At 40.8% G+C, this 21973-nt stretch overlaps 1 protein-coding gene across 1 annotated transcript; it reads left to right on the top strand.

Moving 5' to 3' along the window:
* The first annotated feature begins 784 nt into the window (after nt 1–784).
* Nucleotides 785–20249, top strand: Wnt10 (Wnt oncogene analog 10). Its single transcript, XM_083049766.1, has 4 exons — nt 785–2695; nt 10326–10576; nt 15656–15939; nt 17762–20249. Exons 1-4 carry the CDS (start codon nt 2589–2591, stop codon nt 18296–18298), a joined length of 1179 nt encoding a protein of 392 aa, XP_082905892.1. The 5' UTR covers nt 785–2588; the 3' UTR covers nt 18299–20249.
* Nucleotides 20250–21973: the final 1724 nt, after the last annotated feature.

Raw genomic sequence — 21973 nt, 5'->3', positions numbered from 1 at the left:
ATTGGGCCAGTTAAGCAATTCGAAAACAATCTCTTTTTTATATATTGCCTTCTATTTTCTTTTTACAAATGTTGATTTTCTTATAAAAAATTTAGAGTAGAAAAAATTCTCTTCATTCGCCGAAAATCACATGAAAAATAATTAACATAAAAATAATAAGATAAAAAAAGTACAATGCGCAATGCATTAGAATATTTATAAATCGCGAGAGATGTATAATATAAATAAAACATATATTTAGAAAAAAAATTAATACTTTGCGTTACAATAAACCCACCCCAAGATGGAAAAATTCAGATTGCTGATGTCAGGATCTACCTGTTGGTGTATCTGTTTGTGTTACCAAGGGAAAGTATTTTCAGGCAATTTTTTAAGAATGAGCCGCCCCGAAAGTGGAAAAAACGGATCCAGGATGGGAAAAGAAAAGGGGAAAAGAGAGATATCGAATGCAAGCTACACGCATTTTTCCATCTTTCTCTTTCTCGCATGCCTTCTATCTTCGCTATTTCTCTTTTTCCGTCATGGTCTCTCAACATCACGCCGTCCTTGTCCAAGCCAGTTCAGTTTCTGTCCGTCCTCTTCGTCTCTCACATCGAATCTCGGGGTAGTGGCCGATGGTGGTGGTGGTCGGGTCCGGATGGTGGTGGTTATGGTGGGGGGGTAGTTGGTTCCTTCGTGCCTATACTGCTCCCTATCTCCTTTCTCTCCCTATGGGAGGGCGAGGAGAGCCCCCGTAGCCGCGCACTGCGCACCGAGTTCATCATAGACAGAGCGATCTCCCTGACAGCTCCTCGTCGGTCTTGAACAGAGGTGGAATCGTCCAGATTCTGTCCATCTCTTCGGTTCTACGGTAGCGTGTCAGCGAACGGAAAAGAGGAAAGCATAACGGGGATAACGAAAGTGCGCGATCCTCTCGCGATTCCTCGATCGAGCAGCTGCTCTCGATCATCATATACGATCATATTGTGCTTCCTGACGTTTACAAAATTTCCTATTATTTCCTATGTCTCATTTGTGATTTTTTGACAATCTCTCTCGGCCGACCTTTGATATCGTACTTTTTGACTTCGACGAGAATCTTTTCACACCACAAACGCGTTGACATCGCTTTTAGAGTCTCTTGAAGCGGATCAGATCTTTCTTCCTTCCCTATCACCCATCCGCTCTTCCACGTCTTTCTCTTCCGCAATCCTCAAAACCTCGCCTGGTTCTGTCATCACCGTCACATCGTGCGTGACGTTCGCGGGAAGTTTGCTATTCGACTGTTTGCACGAGCGAAGTAAAAGATAGGCGCGGTTGCGAAGGAGAGAGGAAGGCAGAGGAAGCCACGGTGGAAGAGGAAGAAGCGGTGGTTGAGGAGAAAGAGGAAGAAGACCTGTAGCTGAGAGGCGGGGAAGGGGGAAGATTGTGATGGTCCGTGTGTGGGAGGAGTAGGAGGATCCGGAGGGCGACTTTTCTTTTATTTGAGCTTGACACTTCGCCGCGAGCGCACACACACCGGAAGTGCCGAATGAGACATCAAGCTCTTTTCTCTCTTTCCGCCTAACGCATCGAAAAATTGGAAGAAAGCGATAGAAGCGTACTGGAACGCATTCAGAGGGCGAAAGGACGACAGGATGTCACTGGATCTTCGGATAGATTTCGCCGAGAAAGGTGTCGTGATCCGCGACTTTGCGGTGCAAATTGGATAAAGAAATCTTCGCAAGAGGAACGCCCGTTCAGAGGCGAACTATGCTGAAGTCCTCCTCCAGCGCCGAAGAGAATGCCAAAGACGAGAACAGAGCTGGTGCAACAAAGACTTTAGTGATAGTGACCTCATCGTATACCTTGACGAAGTCTGGAGTATGCTAGACCTCTGATTTCAGAGAATATCAACAGTATTTCCCTTCCAAAGATAAATATATCTAACAATATTGAGCAAAATTGCCTCGACAATTCTCGACCGTCGTTCTCTCGTCGATAAACGCAACGGAGACCCTTAATGAGAGAACGTACACGTAAGTGGTGCATCAAAGGATAGTGAAGCATCATTACCAGACAAACGAGAGTCACGAGAAGAAAGGTGATTACATGTCTACGAATCTCGTCATCGAGCAAGCGTGCCGACGCAATAAGCTGCCACGAGAGCCGAGATTGAAGCGCGTACGCACTCGATGAATCGCCCGATCGCCGCGGAATATTATTGTCTCGGGGTAGTTTTCGAAACGAACCCTCGAAGCAGCGAAACTGGGAGTTCTCGAATCGCACGGAACGTCAAAGGAGAAGCGCCGGTGCCCGGGGCGAGGTGGAGTCCTCGACGCGTGCCAGGCTGCTGATCACAGGCACCGCAGCGAAAAGAGTAGGAGAGGGACCGGAGAATACAGGCAAAGAAAGAGAAAGGCGTACGAAGAGAGAAAGAGAGAGCAAAGAAGGGAGAAAGAAAGAGAGAGGGAGAGAAAGAACGGGAGCAACTTCAGCATCATCTCGAACGAGGGGTCCTTCCGTTCGGGTGCTAGGGGTGTGCAGCCCTGGACGAAGGGTCGCACTCAACTCTTTTAAAGTGGGCAAACCGCGCAAAGAAGAGGAAACGTCCTCGGGGCGATGACAGGATGCCTTCGACTCGTACAGGACGCGCATACGAAAAACCGCCGTCCAGGATCGCCACGAGAATCGGCCCCGCTGTCGCTTTGCTGCTGATTCTTTTCGAGCATCGTCGGTAACTATCATCACGATTCAATAATCACATATTATTAAACCCCTTTAACTTTTTTTTAAATGTTTCTAAAGTACGATTTGTGGAATCACGACAGTTGGAATCAAGACTGTAGCACGTGTGAATATTTTTCGATTTCATATCATTAATGTCTTTAAAAATTCATATATTTAAATTATTTTTATTTATGTATTTAATCTCGTAAAGAGAGAGAGAGAGAGAGAGAGAGAGAGAGAGAGAGAGAGAGAGAGAGAGAGAGAGAAAATTGTATTGCTCGCGCGTGCGAATTAATAATATAAATCCCTAATTAGTCATTATAAATAATAATATAATAGCCAAAGAAACTATGTATTTTTGAAAAGTAATTAGCGAAGTAAAATGACAAATTTATTGAATCCATCGATGCTCTATTATAGATATATAAAATTTTTTGATATATTTTAGAACTCCATTAATATTTGAAAGTAAAAAATTGTTTCTTCATATTCATGAAAAGCTACAAAATTCAATATTAATTGATATTTTAATTTTATCCTAAAATAAGGTATAATGACGTAATATATTTTTTATACATCTTTAGGTACAAGATTAGGTTCCGAGTATGTAAATCTTTTTTAGTTTCATTTAAATTTCACAAATTAGAATATGAGCGCCGTACAAAAACTCTTGAACAAGATGATCGCATAATCATTCTTAGATTATGCACGTTAGTTGGCTTACATATTCATTATTCCCTACGTGTTCGTTCACCATCATCATCGCCAATTTATTTTCGCTTAAACGTTTCATCTATTCTTCCTCGTGATTGACTAGCGATACACGATTTCTCTCCAAGATCCCTTCTCTCTCATCCTCTTCATTCTCCCCCTTTTTTCCCCTTCACACTTCACACTTCATCGTCGCCGCGAATACTCTTCCGGGGAGGAGGCCGTATTCTCGTACTTCGATCCACACGATACTCCGACGCGCCGCGATACACCATAATGCAGACGTCAAAACGTCACTCTCAGCTGGCTTTATTCGTCCGCTGCGACGGAGCGCTTCAAATCGCGAAGTCGTTCACGAAATTCACGTTGTCCGTCCCGCGCAGTGTACGAAAGTACACGAAGGGCACGACAATGTCGCGGGACAACCGAGGAGAAGCTGCGACGAGAGCGGCCGGTCGCCGTGTCTAATCTCGACGAGAGAAATTTACGAGCGCGGTAGCAAGACCGGCTTCTTCCACGTCTTTTTCCGCGGCGCGTCTTCTGTGTGCTCCTGACTCCGTCCACAGCCACTCTCTTAGTTTCCTCTGCGGAAAGAATCCATCAATAGCGCGCGCTTCTCGTCGACCCGGCGGTCGTATCGACGGTTCCATAGAGATGCACAATGACGAAGTGCAAATAGGCCGCTCCAACCGAGGCTCTGTATCGCGAAGAATGGATCCCGCTGCGATCTTTATTATAGCTTTTCGATCGTAATACTTATCGCGCCTTGTGTGTTCCGGGATTGCCTCAAACGACTTTTTTTTTTCTTTTTGCGAAAAGCACGCCGGTGGGCCACGATTTTTGGACAATGCGCATTCGCCGCGAATAATGAATGATTGAAAAAGATTACTTTAATCGTTTAAATAGACCTCCTGAGACAGATGCATATATGTATGCAAATACATATTTCAAAGAGAAGTATACAGTTAATTAAAAAATTCTTTAATTGTGTTATAGAAAATAATGCTAGATAAATCCAAGTCAAACATGAAAATTGCATATGAGATTATCCTCTCTCTCTTTTTGGCAAATAATATTTTATTTTAAACAATATTAGATAATATCTTTTCTCTCATTTACGCAACACTCGAGATTTTCTCTTTCTCTTTCTCATCATTAAGTCATCACGTCGATAAACAAAGATCGCTGCGTTAGTAAAACTTGTAGAACTGTCAATCAAGCGCACTATAGTCGTAAAATCCGGTATCGCGCGTATAAAAGTGTCAAGTAATAAATTTTATAATCGCAGGGTTTCGTGATAATAATAACGTTTCTCGTTTGTCGTCGTCCGGCGAGGTATCGTACCCGATAATCGCCAATGATTCGCCACAAGTCCTCAAAATATATACACACGAACGACTCTTCGTCAATAGCGACAGGCTCTTCTCTGAGACTCACGCGGTGCTTCTTGTAAATAATTACGCCTAGCATCCGGGAACAGAACGTGTGTGAGTACATTCACGCATATTCACGTACACTTACACGTGACAGCTTGCAGGACGGCATTGAATTACGGTTTTGATGATATAATAGTCAATAAACTGGTTCGTGCGCGCACGACAACAAGTATCTTCAATACTTTTGACACGTATGTGCACACGGTTTTCCCTGATATATACTGTGGTACACAGTATTTCTTGCGTGTGATGCGGATTCACGCGTCGCGAGTAAATCGCGACGTAAAAGTAATGACAGAGTTTGATGTGGGAGCTACGTGTACCTTTAAACGAGTCGAATCCATTTAAAATCCATTTAAAAATTTTCAAACGTTAAAATATTTTTTTTTAGTGTGTAGAAATATTTCTTAATTTTTTGCTGTTAAAACAGAAGGATGTAGTTATTTACTCGTATAATTAACATTATTTTAATTAACAGATTTTCCAATAGTGAATTTAGTAAACTGAATATATCGAATATCAATTTTTCTCACATCTAATTAAACAATCGAAATTAGACAAGGAATGCGCGAATATTGTATATGCTATATTAATGAAATTCCCTTTCAAAATTAAAACTTTGTTGAATTAATTAATACATTAAATATTAATTGAGAAGAGAAAAAAATCGAAAAGGTCGATAATATTAGAGACATCGTTTTCAGATAACATTATATGTATATGATTGAAAATCAGAAGAAATTTCTGAATCATTCTGAAAGAGATTTTTTGGATGTACGATAATTGTGATGAATGGATAAGTGCGACTTATGGCTTCTCGGATGTGATATCATTTTCAAGCAATTTATATTATTAGGGAAATAAACCTAAAGATTTATTAACAAAAGATTTCGTAATGCGAAATATTTTACGATAGATTGAATTGACGAACTAAAAGAGAATCCTGTTTTATCGCAAAGTTACAGGTCGCCGTAACTTACGCGTTAGATACCATCTGCAGAACGTAATTCGCGGACTATCGCATTCCTTACAATGTACTCGCCGCGAAATCGATTTACTCTCGTAAAGATCGAGGGAAGAGCGAGGCACCTCGATATCTACCGCAGGTATTCTCGTGAGTTGGATCGTGAAAAAAAGCGAGTTCTCTCTCTCTCTGTCTCTTTTTCTTTCCACTAGGTATATCCCATTAGATGTGAAATTCCGTGCCGTGTTCCCCTCTCTCATCTCCGCAAGCAGAACGGGGAACGGGGTTAAATAAAATACGTGCATCTCTCTCTCTCTCTCTCTCTCTCTCCCTTCCCGCATCGCCATCTTGGATTCTTGTGCGATCCCTTGGATTATTGCAAAAATGCGGGACACGCGCTCGCGTATCTCGTCTCCGATTTGCCCAGCGGGTTCCCATGAGATCGAGCGTCCGAAGCGAAATGGAATTATAACGGCCGCTAAAAGCGCAATGTCAAACGTTTGCGCAAGAAATCGCGTTTACATCATCTCGTTACTTCATTTCGAAATATAGCATTGGGTGAACGTCATTCCTAATTGATAATATATCGCGTATTTGTACATAATCAATCTCATCAATTTATTTGTTTGACGTTAACTCTTAACATCAGTCCCACAGCATCTATCTTTTTAATCGTAGCAAAGAATTTTTTAACAAACAAAAGTTTGACAAAATATTATACGAAATCACCACCCATTTTTAATCGTACATATGTCGAGAGATGTACGATCAAGAAATTATCTTCTTGATAGAATAAATATATATGTATAGTTTAGAGTAATTGCTACCGATAGTAAAGCGATTAGTAAACAAATTTTGCACTCTCTTATCGCGATTGCATAATCGGTATAAGGGAGGAATACGGTGGAATGATTGCTTCACATATCCGTCCTCGTACCTTAATCGCAAAGTGAGACGCATGCACAAGCCGAGGGGAAGCCGAAATGCGCGCGCGCAAGAGGTAGCAGAAGAATCTCTTGATACAATCCCACTTCCTCCGCAGGTACACGGTGTCTTCCGTAATTTGTTGGAGGAGTTAAGATCATTAATCTGCTTTCGGTAGATCATCAATAGCGCGAAAGATAGCAACGCTGCAACGGTGTACCGGTAATGGGAGCTCTCAATAACCTCCGCGACCCTAAAACCCTGCGCCCCATCTCTTCCATACCGTCGTTTCTTTTCCCACACTACGTAGTATCGTCTCCGTAGGGCCTTTTTCCCTTTTCTTCTTATTATCACCCATTCGCCCCGTCCTCCTCTCCTCGTTCGCTATCGTCGATTTCTTCTCTTAGTCTTGCTCCTCTTTCTTCGTTCACGCGGGTGCTATACGCAGCTTTTACTTTAGAAGAAGCTCGTCCGCTAATTTGTACCCGCAGATAACCGAGCGACCCACGGAGAGCCTTGCACCAGTGACATCTTGCAGGACCCTCCGAGAGTCCCTTCAAGAAAGAAAAAATAAACCGTTCCGAGGCGCTACAAGCAGATTAATGATCGTGAAGGACGCTACGGCAATCTTTTCGCGCTGTTGACCAATCTTGCGAGTTCCATGATCGTCGATAGGAACTTTTGACCATATGTTCACATGTTAACGACTTACGTTAATTTTCATAAAAATTATTAGCTTTCCTGGCTGAATTTTTGCCATTCCGAATAAATTGCTACACAGAGAGAAAAAAGGAAAGAGATGCTTAATTTTAAAATGATATTTTTAGCTGCAATATTATGAAAATGCTATTCAAGAGATGCGCACATAATTTTTTTGCGAGAGATCATATTAAAAAATATATTTCCAAATTTTAAAAATCCTGTTCTTTTATTATACGTATCAGAACCATTTTATTTGGAAAAATTAAAGGATTAAATCCGTGTAAGAGAAAATTACGTACCCCCCGAAAAAATGGGATGTTAACCCAACAATTCGATAGATAGAAGTTTATAGCTTACATTTACTAACTGTAAATATATATTCGGCAGGCTGTTAAAAAGGCTATAAAAAATCCTAATAATACAATCACCTAGCATTTGGGTAGACGCGGTAACAGGAAATGACGACTCTGTTGGTCTCGCAGCGACAAACAAACGAAAGGAACGGGCAACCCTCCTATCTCTTTCTTTCGATAGACCGACGCGCGTTTTCGACACACGCATGCACGCACGCTTCTGTCGTTTCTTTTCTCCACCTCGAAATTAATTAACACCCGGTACGCCGTAATACGCGACCATTAGGCAGCAGCCGTCACTTAAGATAGCGCTTTAAGAGCTCCTCTTCCAAGAGATGGATGCCGTTATCGCGACCAAGCGGGGGATGAGCGCAGGACACGCATGGCGCAAGGGGAAGGAAGCCGAACGCGCGAGTCTTCTCTCTGCCCCCCGATGCCCCCCGGTGCCCCCCTTCGTGCAGAGCGCGCTATGGCAGAAACAGACGGCAAGATAGAAACGGTTTTACATCGGCTCTTTGAGAGCATTCGCACCTCTTGACCTCGGCCTCGTAAAGACGAAGGAAAACGGACGCCCGTGCGCGGTGCACGCGTGCGCAAAAGTGCGCGCCGTAAAACCGATGCCCCCCAGATCGCGATTGATGCTGATGCTGCATCGTACAGATTCGGAGATGCAGCCGGCTCCGAACCTCGATACTTCCGTACGAGCGTCTCCATTAGGCCAGAGTTTCTATCTGTCCAGGCAAAATTTAGAGATCGCTATTTAAAACAGAAAGGTCGATTATATTTTATTAATTTAGTGACATTAAATCAAAGAATTGTTTGTATTATTAGACAATTATAGCATCTTATCAAATATAAATAGAAATTAAACATCATGCAACCGCATAATTTTTAACTTTTATTTCAATTTAGATAAGACTCTATATGTCTTAATAATAAAATATTGAAGCAATTCTTTAATTGATGTTTAAATTAATAAAATATAATTGATACCTCTTTTAATGGCAATTTCATTACATCTCGTTTTAAATGACAATTTCTAAATTGTGCTCGAATAGATAGAAACTCTCGCCTAATGGAAACGCTAATTATTTGCAAAATTATTTATTACCAGTCCAAAATTGTCATATTAAAAGAAAATATAATTCTATATTATTATTCTATATATAATTATATTTGTAATCGAGAGTAAAACTGCTAATTAATCGAATGAGTTATTTCAGAGTACATCGATAAATAATCGTTTATTTCTTCCCCTGCCCTCCCTGAAATATTCATCGTAAAATATCGATGCTTCCTACTATCTCAGTACTAGTAATCATCCATAGTGCAATTGCTTGCGCACCGTTATCTGCAAAGAACTCAACGATAATCAGTTTCGCGAGTTTAACCAGGTGGCGAGCTTGACCGGCTGCTCCCGTGCTTCCGCACGTCGTCACTAATTACACTCGACACATGCTAAACTAATATGTACGTTCGCAACCGGGAAGAGAAATAACGGCGATGAAAAGACTAGGATGCGGGTTCTAACTTGGCGGTAAATACTTATAGCTTATTACACATTTTTTTCTTCTTCGTTAATTTCTCATGAGATACTGTAATTTTCTCAACATTTGACGATAGGGAAGCAGCAGTATATTCAATTATACAAAGTAGTCAAAGAATTTCTCATTAAAATTAATATTGGAGATTTCGTGAAAACCCTTCCGGACACACGTGGTAGAACAGATAGTGATTTATGACACGCAAAGCAATTTCTCTTCCGCGAAATATTCCGAGAAAGGCGTGAAGGGAATTAACTAACGTTTTTCACACATTGCGTGTCCGCACGTGTACCTGATAATCGAAAGAATTATCAAAGTCGCGAAGATCGAGAAAAAGTGGTGTACCTTTTAATAAATGTCTGATCCATGAGTGATACGCGATCGGGAATTCGATAACCGGGAACAAGGAGGGACTATAATGAAGGATGAGAGCATTAAGGGAGCTGTGAAAGAAGATCATGCCATATCGTGAGCACGTGGAATGCCTTCAGCTAGATTCCTCCAAGTCAAAATCACTCAAATCGATCGAATCAGCGACCGCTCCCGTGGGAAAATCACTCGCCTCGCTATTCGAAACTTGCGATTTAAATCGAACTGACAGAATTAATTGCGCGCGTCCATCGTTAACACGATTTTATCAGCCGTAACAGAGACTCGTTGAAAACCGTAAAGGCTCCATTACTCTTTTTACACTCTCATACCGCGTTCAATGTGACACTTATTACTTTACGGAGATTCTTGTGTATTTAAGTAAGAAGCCTGAAACAACGTTGCTCAAAGTACACCCTGTGCGATCCCTAATTTCTCTATCAGGAATATAGAAGTCGTAAAATATCGTACTTATTTCGCCATACATCGTCCAGCTCATCTGATCTTGATAAAAAACGAACGAACCTGATTTTACGTATTTAATCATGACACGGTCTATTATCCTTAATCGTAACCGCTTATGACGATCGAAGAAATGAGCGATGAATCGATTAATATTTCTCTATCTTTTCAGCGCAGTTAGCCTAATGAGCAATTCCGTGGATGATTGGGTGAGCGGCAGCGTCGTCTGTAACGGCATACCGGGACTGACGAAGGAGCAACGCGAGCTTTGCCACGGAAATCCCGATGTTACCGTAGCCGCGACGAAGGGGCTGCAAATGGCCATATCCGAGTGTCAGCATCAATTCATGTGGCACAGGTGGAATTGCTCGTCCCTCACACCCAGCAGCAGAATTCAACAGAGCAGCGTCCTTCTTCAACGAGGTACTGAGAATACTTAAGGAACGAAATTATCTGATCAGATCTGAACTCGTGATTAATAAGCTGTCGGCTTGCTAATGGCGAATTAATGTTTCCTGGATCATTAAATTCGTCTCGGTTCGCGCTATAAATACAAATGAACGAAACGTATAAGACTCCATTAAAGAACTAAAATGACTGGTAAAATTATGTGAAAAACAGTACAAAAGCAGCCGAAAGTTTTTACGCCGTGTGTATTGCAGATCTCTCGAAACAATGTAGTTTCAGAACAAAGTTCTTAGGTAATTTTTTCGGAGTATAATTAAATCACCCTATATATAACAAATAATCTTTATGAAAAAAAATTAATCTAACTTGCTATTTAAATAATAAATTCAAATAATCTATGATATATTTGTTACACGAAAAAAATATTTTATTATACTATTAAATGCAACGTATATTTTTTATAAAATATATTTTTATATAATTATTGTCTGTTAGAGATATAGTGACTATCACAAAATTTTTGCCAAACAAATCGATCCGACCGGAAAATTTGATTCAATATTTCGCGTTTACGGGGACGAAAGTTCTCTCGTGTAATCGCCAAGTATACGTGTTTCTCGAGGGAATAATACAAAGTGGAATCTTTTACGACGTCGCGTTGACGACGGGAGAGGTGAGGCGAAGCGACGCGTTTTCTTAAATCAAAGCGCACGGCGTACCCTACTCGCGGCAGACTCCGAAAACCTGTCCCAATTCCATAAGAAGACCCTGCGGTCGGCCTATTCCGGTGTGACATATAAATTCGTCGTGGCGCGTACGTGCGCCGAAAGAGGAAACATATATCGTGTCGGACGAATGCGCGAGAGCGCGACATCGGGCGCACCTGACTTGAAAGCTTAAGCTCGTTCGGGGGCCCGCATCCCGTCCGGCCCCTCGTTATCTGCCTCCGTGGATCGGTACGCCTTTTTTTGCCCGCGAGACGGGAGGAGGTGTCGATTCCACGACTTTTTCAAGAGTTATGTAAAGCGACCCGTCCTGACCGATCGTGGAATTCTTAACGAGATACCTTCGCGACTACTTACTTCGATGAATTTAACTCCTTTTCTCGCAAAATCGCTCTGCAAATATTCGCCCCGTTCCCATCAAATTCATTCTCCTCTCGGTTCGTTTTTAATTTTTAAATAGGTAGGCTAATGTTTCGATAGAGAAATAAAGTTTAAGATAAACGAATTATATATTTGATCATCAATTTTTATATTTCTTTCGTAAAAGATATACTTTTTTTTCTTATATCTTGTGTCTGTTTAGTTGTTGTATGAATACGGTACACCATTTCGCGAAGGAATCCCAAATGATCGCATCAATCGCACGGATGTTCGCGGGCAACAAAAACCCCCCTTACATTTGTGGTCCCATTGCGGGACCAAGCACGCGAAAAAGGTTCAATTCACCGATTATCCGTAACATCGGCAACAACCGGTCGGTCGTTATTAGATTTTGGCTCTCGAGTCAGAAGGCAGTAGCTTCCGAGAAAAGCGCGTACCTCACCGTCCCCTTATTTAAGACATAGGTGGCCAGGTGGAGAGAGAAACGGTCTGCGAGAAATCCACCGTGTCAAATTCGGACCCCGGGCCCCCGACATCTCGACAAGAGCCGCTTGTAGCTAAGTCACTCGGACACGGTCCTCTTGCCCTCTCGTTGCTCTCAATGCGGTTCTGCTTTCCCTTCGCCCCTCTCACCCCGGCTTTTCTCGCCTAACGTCACGATTTCGTCGGGTTTCGGCAAAACGACTTAATGTATTATGAAAAGTACACGAAACCGATCTTCGACCGTTTCCAACCGGACCCGTGAGGCCCACACAAGAAGACCGGACCCGTTGCCGGCACCGGATCGCCGCAACGATGCTCCGCGACGACAGGATTTATAGCTATAAATATGGAAACGCCTAAAACGTCGAAATGAAAGCTCTTTCTTCTATTTCTCAAACCACTGACTCTCACTCTTTGACCCTTCGAGTAGCGGATTCTGACGACGAAGGATTCCATAAAAATGAGCTCAAACGTGATATATGTAGAACTCGTTAAGAAACATCGTTAAGAAGCGAAGGTTATAGTCTGAATGATGAATATACACACACGCACATTTTATATAATATCGAGATTGCATATATCCTCCTGTATATTATTTAAAGAACGATCAAATATCCGCGCAAGTAATAGCTACTATTCATTCAAATTGAACAAAAATAATAGTTTTCAATTATTTGTTATCCCCTACACTTATTCATTATTATATATTGATAACTGTAATTTTCATAAAAAATTTAAATCTAATATATGTATATAATTCTAAAATATTTATTAAGATATTTTGTTCAATTAAAATTTAATTTCGAATTATATATACATATATTGGATTTTAAATCTTTATTAAATCTTATGAAAGGACCCCGCACCGGTCATAGGGGGAAAATGTCTTTCTGCGGATTTGGCTAATTTTTGGATATGTTGTAGTTCTCGTCATTCTGAACAAATGTCTCAATGGGCAGAATGATCTAATGAGCCGTTTCCGTGCTACAAGCCCTGAAAGGTCCAGATTTAACATGTAAAAATATAAGTTTTTCGACTGGAAATAAAGAAGGATGGATTTTTCTTCTTCAATTCTTAACTGTACTGATGATAATTATTGTTAAGAGTTGTATAAAGACAACGGATGTTATAAACCATATATATAATATCAATAAATATATATTCAACTTATACATACACATTATATGTCCACTTTTATAATTGACATACATTATAAATCCACATAGATTGGACTGTACTACATACATCCGTTGTCTTTATACGACTCTAAACAATAATTGTCATCAATACAGTTAAGAATTGAAGAAAAAAAATCCATCCTTCCTTATTTCGAAATATAGTCGAAAAACTTATACTTTTGCATGTTAAATCTGGACCTTTCAGGGCTTGTAGCACGGAAACGGCTCGTTAGATCATTCTGCCCATTGAGACATTTGTTCAGAATGACGAGAACTACAACATATCCAAAAATTAGCCAAATCCGCAGAAAGACATTTTCCCCCTATGACCGGTGCGGGGTCCTTTACAATTATCAGTCTATATATGCTAACAACAGTTCGAAAGCAATGTGGAGCTAATAAAAGAGAAGCATAAAGGAAACGCTTGTCGTTAATCGAATGGATTCGTTGAACCCGTTTGATTTGTGTCTCTCCTGACTATCCGTTCCCGAAGGACACTCGTCGTATTCTTGCTGGGACCTCCCAGTCGCTATCTATTGAGTTATCTAAATAGCGATTCGGGCCTGACACGCGCGCGAGAGTAGCGCAGGGCCTGCGCTACCATCTGTCACTACGTCGCTACGTCAAGACCTCTACGACGAAGAAGCGAAGGAAACAGAGATCGCTGTGCGTTCCACAGGATTCCTCTTCCCCGCCTTCCACCTTGGATTCTCCGCTGTCCCTGAGAGGAGAGACATACAGCTCTTCGCGGAGGATTTATTATGCGCTCCCTCCGTCCTTTTCGCTGTCGGGAAACAGCGACGGTCTCGCGGCACGGTAGCTATGTGGATTATAAAACAGCCATTGCTGCCAATAGCCGTATATAGCGAAAACTCTCAACCACCCCTCCCACCGTGTAACCATATAAAGAACCTCCCTTGTCTCACGCGAACGAGCAACGTGCGTTTCTTGGTGTCCTTGGCGAGTCGTGATATCGAATTAGATAGTACGCGCCGAAAATTGGTGGATTTACCCTGCAATTCTCATCCCCGACATTTCTATCGGTTCGGGGGGAATCTCAGAAAAAATGCTCTAGAGACCCCGAGATTCAGAAGAGAAGTCTCTTCAACGTCGTCGTGTTTTGTGCGACCGAAGAGAGACGTAATCAGCTGCCAGCTGTCCGATTGCCTTCTGCATTAAACGATTAAACAGATTCATTCTGTCGGGTGACCTAGTAGCAGAGTTGACAGCTGATCCCGAAAAGATTCCTCATTGATATTCCTCGTCTATATCACGTTTCGACAATGAAAGGAACAGTGTTTCATTTTAAACTGACTTGGAATCCGACGCGTATTATAATCCTCTAAGCTCGTTATGATCGGGAGAAATCTCTGTCTCAGATTATTTTAATGTCATAATTTTTCATTTTTCCAATTTCGTAATTTTTCGCAGATATCGCAAATATGTAATATTCTCAAATAATGCATCTTTTGACGCGGAAGGAGTCGGGGAAAGAAGAGAATCGTTTCGATACTATACTCGACGCGATCGCGTTCGCGATTTCCGTTGAATCGGGCGAGAAATCGCGATTTATTCGCGGACGGACTCTCACAGGGACGGAGTTTGGCATCGTATCGCCTCTCGGGGGGACACCCCGTCGCGAGATCGTTTATATTATACATGCGGACATGTGGATGTGCTCCACGGCCGCCGCTGCTGATGGCCGTGCGCTTTGTTTTGACGGACAGCTGAATAATCTACCTCTGAACTGTGCCTGATGGCTGTCTGTCTGTCGGCCCGTCCGTCGTCCCGAACTCGCTACCGAAGTTCCTTCTACGGAAGCTCCTCCGGTGTCCCGCTGCTTCATGATCTTTGTCTTTACCCGCGCGAAGCGAGAGGAGCGAATGCGATAGAACGCGAGTCTTGCGTATATTATCCGCGTCGTGTTCGAGTCGGTGTCGCTGACGACGGATAGCAATTTGCTAACGGAGACAACTGTCTTTCTCGGATACCTTCGCATCTCGAATTACCTGTCGACGTACCTGCTCCGCCATTCGTATTGAAAGATCGCAGCATGTAACGTACAATATATTAAATAAGCTTGTATTATCTATTTGTCATTATAGCAAACTTAATCTGAGAAAATTTGCAATCGTTCATGACTGAAAAATTATATTGGTACCCCAATATTTATATCTAGAAAAAATATTCAAAAAATACGCGAAAGAATATCTTGTATATTAATTTATCATAATAGAATAGAGAAGTTGAGAAAAAGGGTTGATTCACTTTTTGACATCATCATCAAAACACGAATGGAAGGTCAATAGAGAACCGATCTGTTACAGGTTACAGAGAGACTGCATTTGCGTACGCGATCTCGGCTGCTGGCGTGGCTCATAACGTGGCTCGTGCCTGCAGCATGGGTCGTCTACTTTCCTGCGGCTGCGATTCTTCGAATTACAAGGGTAAAACGCCGGCGAATGCCAGAGGCGTTCAATGGAAGTGGGGTGGCTGTTCTCACAATCTCGACTACGGCATGGAGTTCTCGAGACAGTTCCTAGACACGCGGGAGAAAAGCGGCGACATACAGTCTACGGTGAATCTACACAATAATCAAGCCGGTCGTTTGGTAAGTGCTACTCTCGTAATTTCTGACATCGTTAAATTTCGTATTATGAGCGTATTCATTAACGAAGAGCTAGAGAAGGAAGAAATATTATACGTATCTCCCGTATTGTGTTTATACTTTCTGTATAAATTCGTCATCTTACATGGTGTGAAGTTGCGTATTTTAAAAAATGTATTAAAGATATATATTTTGATTTTCAAGAATACGAATTAATCTTTCCTAACGTAAGCTTTAAAAATTTGTAACAGATAAATAATTAATTTTTCAAAATTTGATATAAAATCTCGTGATAATATATAATTCATATATGAGTTTAAAATGCATTATATATGTATACGCATATATAAATGCATCTTCTAACATAGCTCGTGTATTTAAATTTAAAAAAAATGCTGATTAAATTAATCAGTATCTCGCTTCAATCTTATACTCATATCTTTCACGTAAAATTTCTTCTAGCTCCGCTTAATACCAATTTATGTTCTGGATTATATACACGCAAATATCGAGCGATCCTATCGACAAAAAGAACCGAATTGCATTTTTTTAAATAAAGATTGTAGGAAAACTATCGTCTTTTTATAACAAGCTTGGTACATATACGCGCAGTATCCCACGATAAATTTAATATACGCCATCTTAAATCTTAAAGCAGACGCGCGCGCAAGAAATGTACCGTTAAAGGGCCGGTGGAGAGGAAGCGAATTCGCAATCGCGTGCCGGGTCCGTCTGCGAATAATGTAGCTCGCACGCCGTCTTGCGTGGGTCCGTGAGAGATCTTCGAATTATCCTGCGCGCGATTCTCCTTTCCTCGTTCTCCCTTCTACCTCTCTTTTCGCCGGCTTTTACTTTTTAGCGGTCCTCTTCCTTTCCTCTTCCATCGCCGTGATAAAAGAGCGAAAAAAAAGCGAGGGAGAGAAAGAGGAACGGAGAAAGGTATATGGAAGAAGAGAAAGGGAGAAAGAAAGTATAAGGGAGAACAACAGAGAGAGAGAGGAGAGAGAGAGAGAGAGAAGGCTCCTCCTCTCTCCTCCACATAGATCTCTCCACGCTCGCTCTCTCGCCTCGACGTTATTAAGACGAAGCCTCGGGCTGGACCACCCAGCCGTAGACTCATTAACTGTTTTGTACGCGACACCTCTTTGTTTAAAAGAAACTAAGCTCTCCTCTCTCCCTTCTTCCCTCTTTTCACCCTTCCCTTGTCCTCCTCTTCCTTGACCACCCTGCGCATCCGTGCGACTCGTACCTGTTTGTATAGCGTGTTAGAACCGGCGTTTTTCAGGCGACATCGTAACGGCGGGCATCGCGGATATCGCAATCTGAGGGAAGGATTCGATTCTGCCCCCCGAACGAAAAAGAAATCGCGGCAATGAAAAAGACGATAAACCGTTTTATACAAAGTCAATCGACATATGGAAGCGGCTTCTTTGCGCTATTTTGTCGCTCAGGACCGTCAACGCGCAAGGCGTGTCTGATCGAACCTTCTTTTATACGGATTATTTTATGAATTCTTATATCAATTTTGCTTTGAATTTTACTCGACAGAAGTATGAAATTTCTATAATACAACGAGCGACCAAAGATGCAGAAGTTTGCAAAGAGAAGTTTCTTCTTAAAATCATATTTTTCAGCTCATATTTTCGTAGATCTTATCTGAATTTAATTGATATAATTAAAATATATAGGTATATATAAATAATTATATTAATTTCAATTAATTTAATACGTTGTTATTTGCATTCGACGACAAATAAAGTATCGCGCGCGATCACAAATATTCATATTTTTATTAATTCCGACAAACATTACGATACGATTGCAGGCAGTGGCGAGCAACATGCAGGTACGCTGCAAGTGCCACGGAATGTCCGGCTCGTGCGAGCTGAAGACCTGCTGGAGGGTCACACCGGACTTCCGGATGGTCGGCAAGACCCTGAAAGATCGTTACCGGAACGCCGTGCTGGTGACGCAGAGCAATCTGGGGAGCGTGACACCGTCTGTCAGAATTCGAGGATCGCGTCGGCGGCGGCCCGATCGGCAGAGGCAGAGGAAGCATCGCGATCACGGCATTTCCGGCCGCAGGAGGAAACCCCGGGATCTCGCTAAGCAGCTCTTCTACTATCAGAAATCGCCCAACTTTTGCGAACGGGACCCGACGGCCGACATCGCTGGCACCGCCGGTCGCAGGTGCAACAAGACCAGCGCCGGCGGTGACGGATGCGCCAGTTTGTGCTGCGGAAGGGGTTACAACGTGGTACGACAGCGGCGAACCGAGCGATGCAAGTGCAAGTTTCACTGGTGCTGCTTCGTTCAATGCCAGAATTGCACGGTGGAGGAATGGATCACAGTTTGCAAATAAGACGCGACAGTCAAAGACTGATACGGATTTTTCTTTCTCTTTTCGTTTCGACGATCGATAAAAGATACAATGACGTCTCGCATAGTTTGAACGATAAGAGAAGAAATTAACTCCGGGGATTCTCGTCGTCCGAAGGCTATTCGTTCGCAAGAATCGTATCAAGGGACGTAAGTCGGGAGAGGATTAATATGATTCTTATTGAAATCGGGATTACCAGGCACGAATTTCTCCTAGGCAATCATAATGTAGGAGCAGATATCTCCCTGCTACCTTCGAATCTCCGTGAACGTATTAGAAAAGTAATAATCTTTATTAGTAAAATTAAATCCAAGTTCTACAGGAGAGACGGAAAACCTTTGAATGCGATAGTAATTCGATCTTCCACTTCATTCGTCGTTATTTAAAATTACGCAGTCTTTATTACAGAGCAGCACGTTAATCGCACTTTTGAGATTTCGTCTTAATTCTCATTGCCAAAATAGAATGGCGTAGATTTTGTATATTATTGAAGAGTTTAAAAACTCAAATTTCGCATAAGTGTTTTTTAATGTAACTAGAAACTGACTGACAGAAATTGTACTCTACTTAACGCCCATTACGGAAATTATACTTTAATATACCAATCATCTGCGAATTTTACTAATTGTAAGTATCGAAGAAATGTGAATCGATCGCATTAGAAGAGAATTTGCGCAAGTAATATATTATATATTACTCCGTAATGTGGCACAAATAATATAAAATAATTCGTAGGCTAAGCGAACCTATAATTTATTTATATAATGACGCTCTATTTAATTAATATTTAATTTTAATTGATATTTAATTTTACCTTCTACGTGAATTGAACTGTAACACCTCCAACACAGTATTATTAGACAAGACGCGTGTTCAACGGACGACAGCGGACATGATTGTACACACAACTTAACAATGCGCGCGTACAATAAAAAGAGTTCCTTCAAATTATATCTCCATCGTATTTCATTGTCAGGCGTCTTGTAAGTATTATAATGTAAGTATTAATTCGATCAACTTTTTATACTCTCAAAAATATGTTCAGAATTTCATTTTAAATACTTCGCTCGAATCAGAGAAGTATGCGAGAGATCTCTTTTTCTATCGATCATCGTCATAAATTACTGCGCATTAAGACCTTGGAAAGATCTATGCCAATCCTATCTTTACCGAGGAAAAAAAAGCGCATTTGAATTAAGCCGCGAAGTTTCTAGCAATCAAGGTTAATTATCTTACTCGCGCGCGTACGCGTGACTTCTGTCTGGTCTGGCAATACATTTACTCTACTACTGCTACCGATAATGCTGCGATATCAATTAATAAATGCCAAGCTTAAATGTCATGTAAAAATATGAAAATCAATTTTAGGTAAATGTGTGTAAAAAAAATATTAAGAAATTATTATCTTCATAATATTTATACCATCATAAAAAAATTACATATATCAATATGTAATTATTATGTTATAATACTGATACCGTATGAATGTCGTTCTTTAATACGAGCCGCCAATAATCTGAAGTGTGACCGATACAAGCTTTATCGTACACTTAGAGCTTAGAGCATATAGCTATAAGATACATATAGCATATGCTCTAAGATCGTACGATTGACAATTCTTTTGCTCTGACAATCGTGAAAAAAAGCACGCAAGAGACGAAGAAACAGTGAAAAGAGTTCGAATAAAAAAAGGAAAGATACATGGCGACCGAAGGCGAGGTGAATAAGAAAAAGAGAAGGAGAAAGAGCAAAGCTTATTGATTTTGTATGAGATGAACAGCACGATGTGAGCAAGATATAGTCAGAGATAAGTTCTGCGATTCGCGCGACTCGTACGTGATCGGCACCGGGATAGCTTATAAGTATCAAATCAATTGACAATGAACTTAGGATGGACCTCGTAATGATCAAATTTCCACAATGTACCCACGCAGTATAATTATAATTTATATATATATACGCGTAGTTTTAATCTTTTATATATTGTTATATTATATATAATAATATATTCAATTACCTAGTTTTATTTCAATTTCTCTCTTTTTCACCACATGTTTTTTTTTATATTTTAATTTATTTCTAAAAAAACTCGTTATATATAGATCCTCTTCGAGTCAGCCCGATCTGCAACCCGACTGCATCAGAATCATTTTTACGATGCGAACTCGTGGTCCCGTTGCAACCCATACGATGTACAAACATTATCGTTTGCCACAAACTGCAGAAGATTATTTTTAACCTCACAAGCGAAAGAGAGCTAATTACTTTTTTATGTGCTCCCGAGGATATTCGCGCGTAACAGACTGTTAAGTTGATGACGCGGAGAAATGTGCAACAAAGTGGGCAGGGATACGCGGTCGCGGTAAGAGGACGAAATCCGAAAGGAAGCATTCGCGAGACACAAGAAGGAGCGGTAAGAGACGCGCATCCGCATTAACTGTACGGTTCCCCGTGAACGGCGAACGCGGCTTCCTTTGACGACGACAACGGCCGGGACGATCCTGAAGAAGCCGCGATAAAGCGCATTAATTTATCGCGCGCGCGCCGCCCCCCGGGAGATCTCTCCGAGGCGCATCGATCCAAAAAACGAGACTAGAAGCGAGCGTGCGCATCGTTTTTTCCCCTCTTGTTCACTTATTTTATTTATTTACTCTTTCCATTTACTTTTACTTCATTGAATGCCGGACATTCATATAATGATTATACATTTCCGCTATGGACACAGTGGGCGCAAGAAAATGCTGCCTCATCAAAATTAACACGTGACAGAAAATGTATTAAATATATTTTAGCATATTTTTAGCAAGGTATATATGTACATGTATATATGTACATGTATATATGTACAATGTACATGTATATATATTAACAGAGTTTTTTATGGCGCAATAATAGATATATGATAATGAAAATATTTAATATATATTTTGTTGTTTCTTTTATTACTAACAAATGAAATTAATTTCAGATTAGAGTACTTGTTTGAATTTGATGAGGACGATATAAAATATTAGGATAAAAAGTACACAAAGAGAATTTTCTCTTAGAATTTATCCTGAAAACCATGGTAATCGTGGGACAATATGATATGGAAAGAATTTTATGAGAATTTCTCTGATTAATATTTATCACAATAAAAATAATAATATCTAAAATCTATCACAATAAAATATAAAATGTTTGATTAATTTTACTATGCAGTTTAGTAAAATTAATCAAACATGTTTTCTATTTTATTGTGATAGATATTATTATTTTTATTGTGATAAATATTAATCAGAGAAATTCTCATAAAATTCTTTCCATACCATATTATCCCACGATTATTATGATTTTCAGGGTAAATTCTAAGAGAAAATTTTCTCAGTGTAATAATCTTACAAGAGTTATAAGTAACTCTTTCCCTCCTCCATTTCACCCCACGCGCGAATATTTTATGAATAAGATTAAGATGTCTTGTCGATAATAGAAAGCGCTGAAAAGCGCTCGCAGCAAACTTATTAAGAGAATCTCGATTTGGATAAGCAATCTGAAAAGCCTGAATGAAAGGAGTCAATTCGTGTGACGCGGAGAATTCTCGATAGGACTTAAAACACGATTCTATATTAACGATGAATAAAAGAGAATATGGATCTTCCCGAGTGGGAAAGTTAGAGA

The sequence above is a fragment of the Prenolepis imparis genome, unplaced genomic scaffold (genome assembly GCF_030444845.1).
Source record: "Prenolepis imparis isolate NDT839.2.m4 unplaced genomic scaffold, iyPreImpa1.0 SCAF_11, whole genome shotgun sequence".
NCBI lineage: Eukaryota > Metazoa > Arthropoda > Insecta > Hymenoptera > Formicidae > Prenolepis > Prenolepis imparis.
The sequence above is the reverse complement of the archived record's forward strand: the minus strand, read 5'-3'. Positions and strand labels throughout refer to the sequence as shown.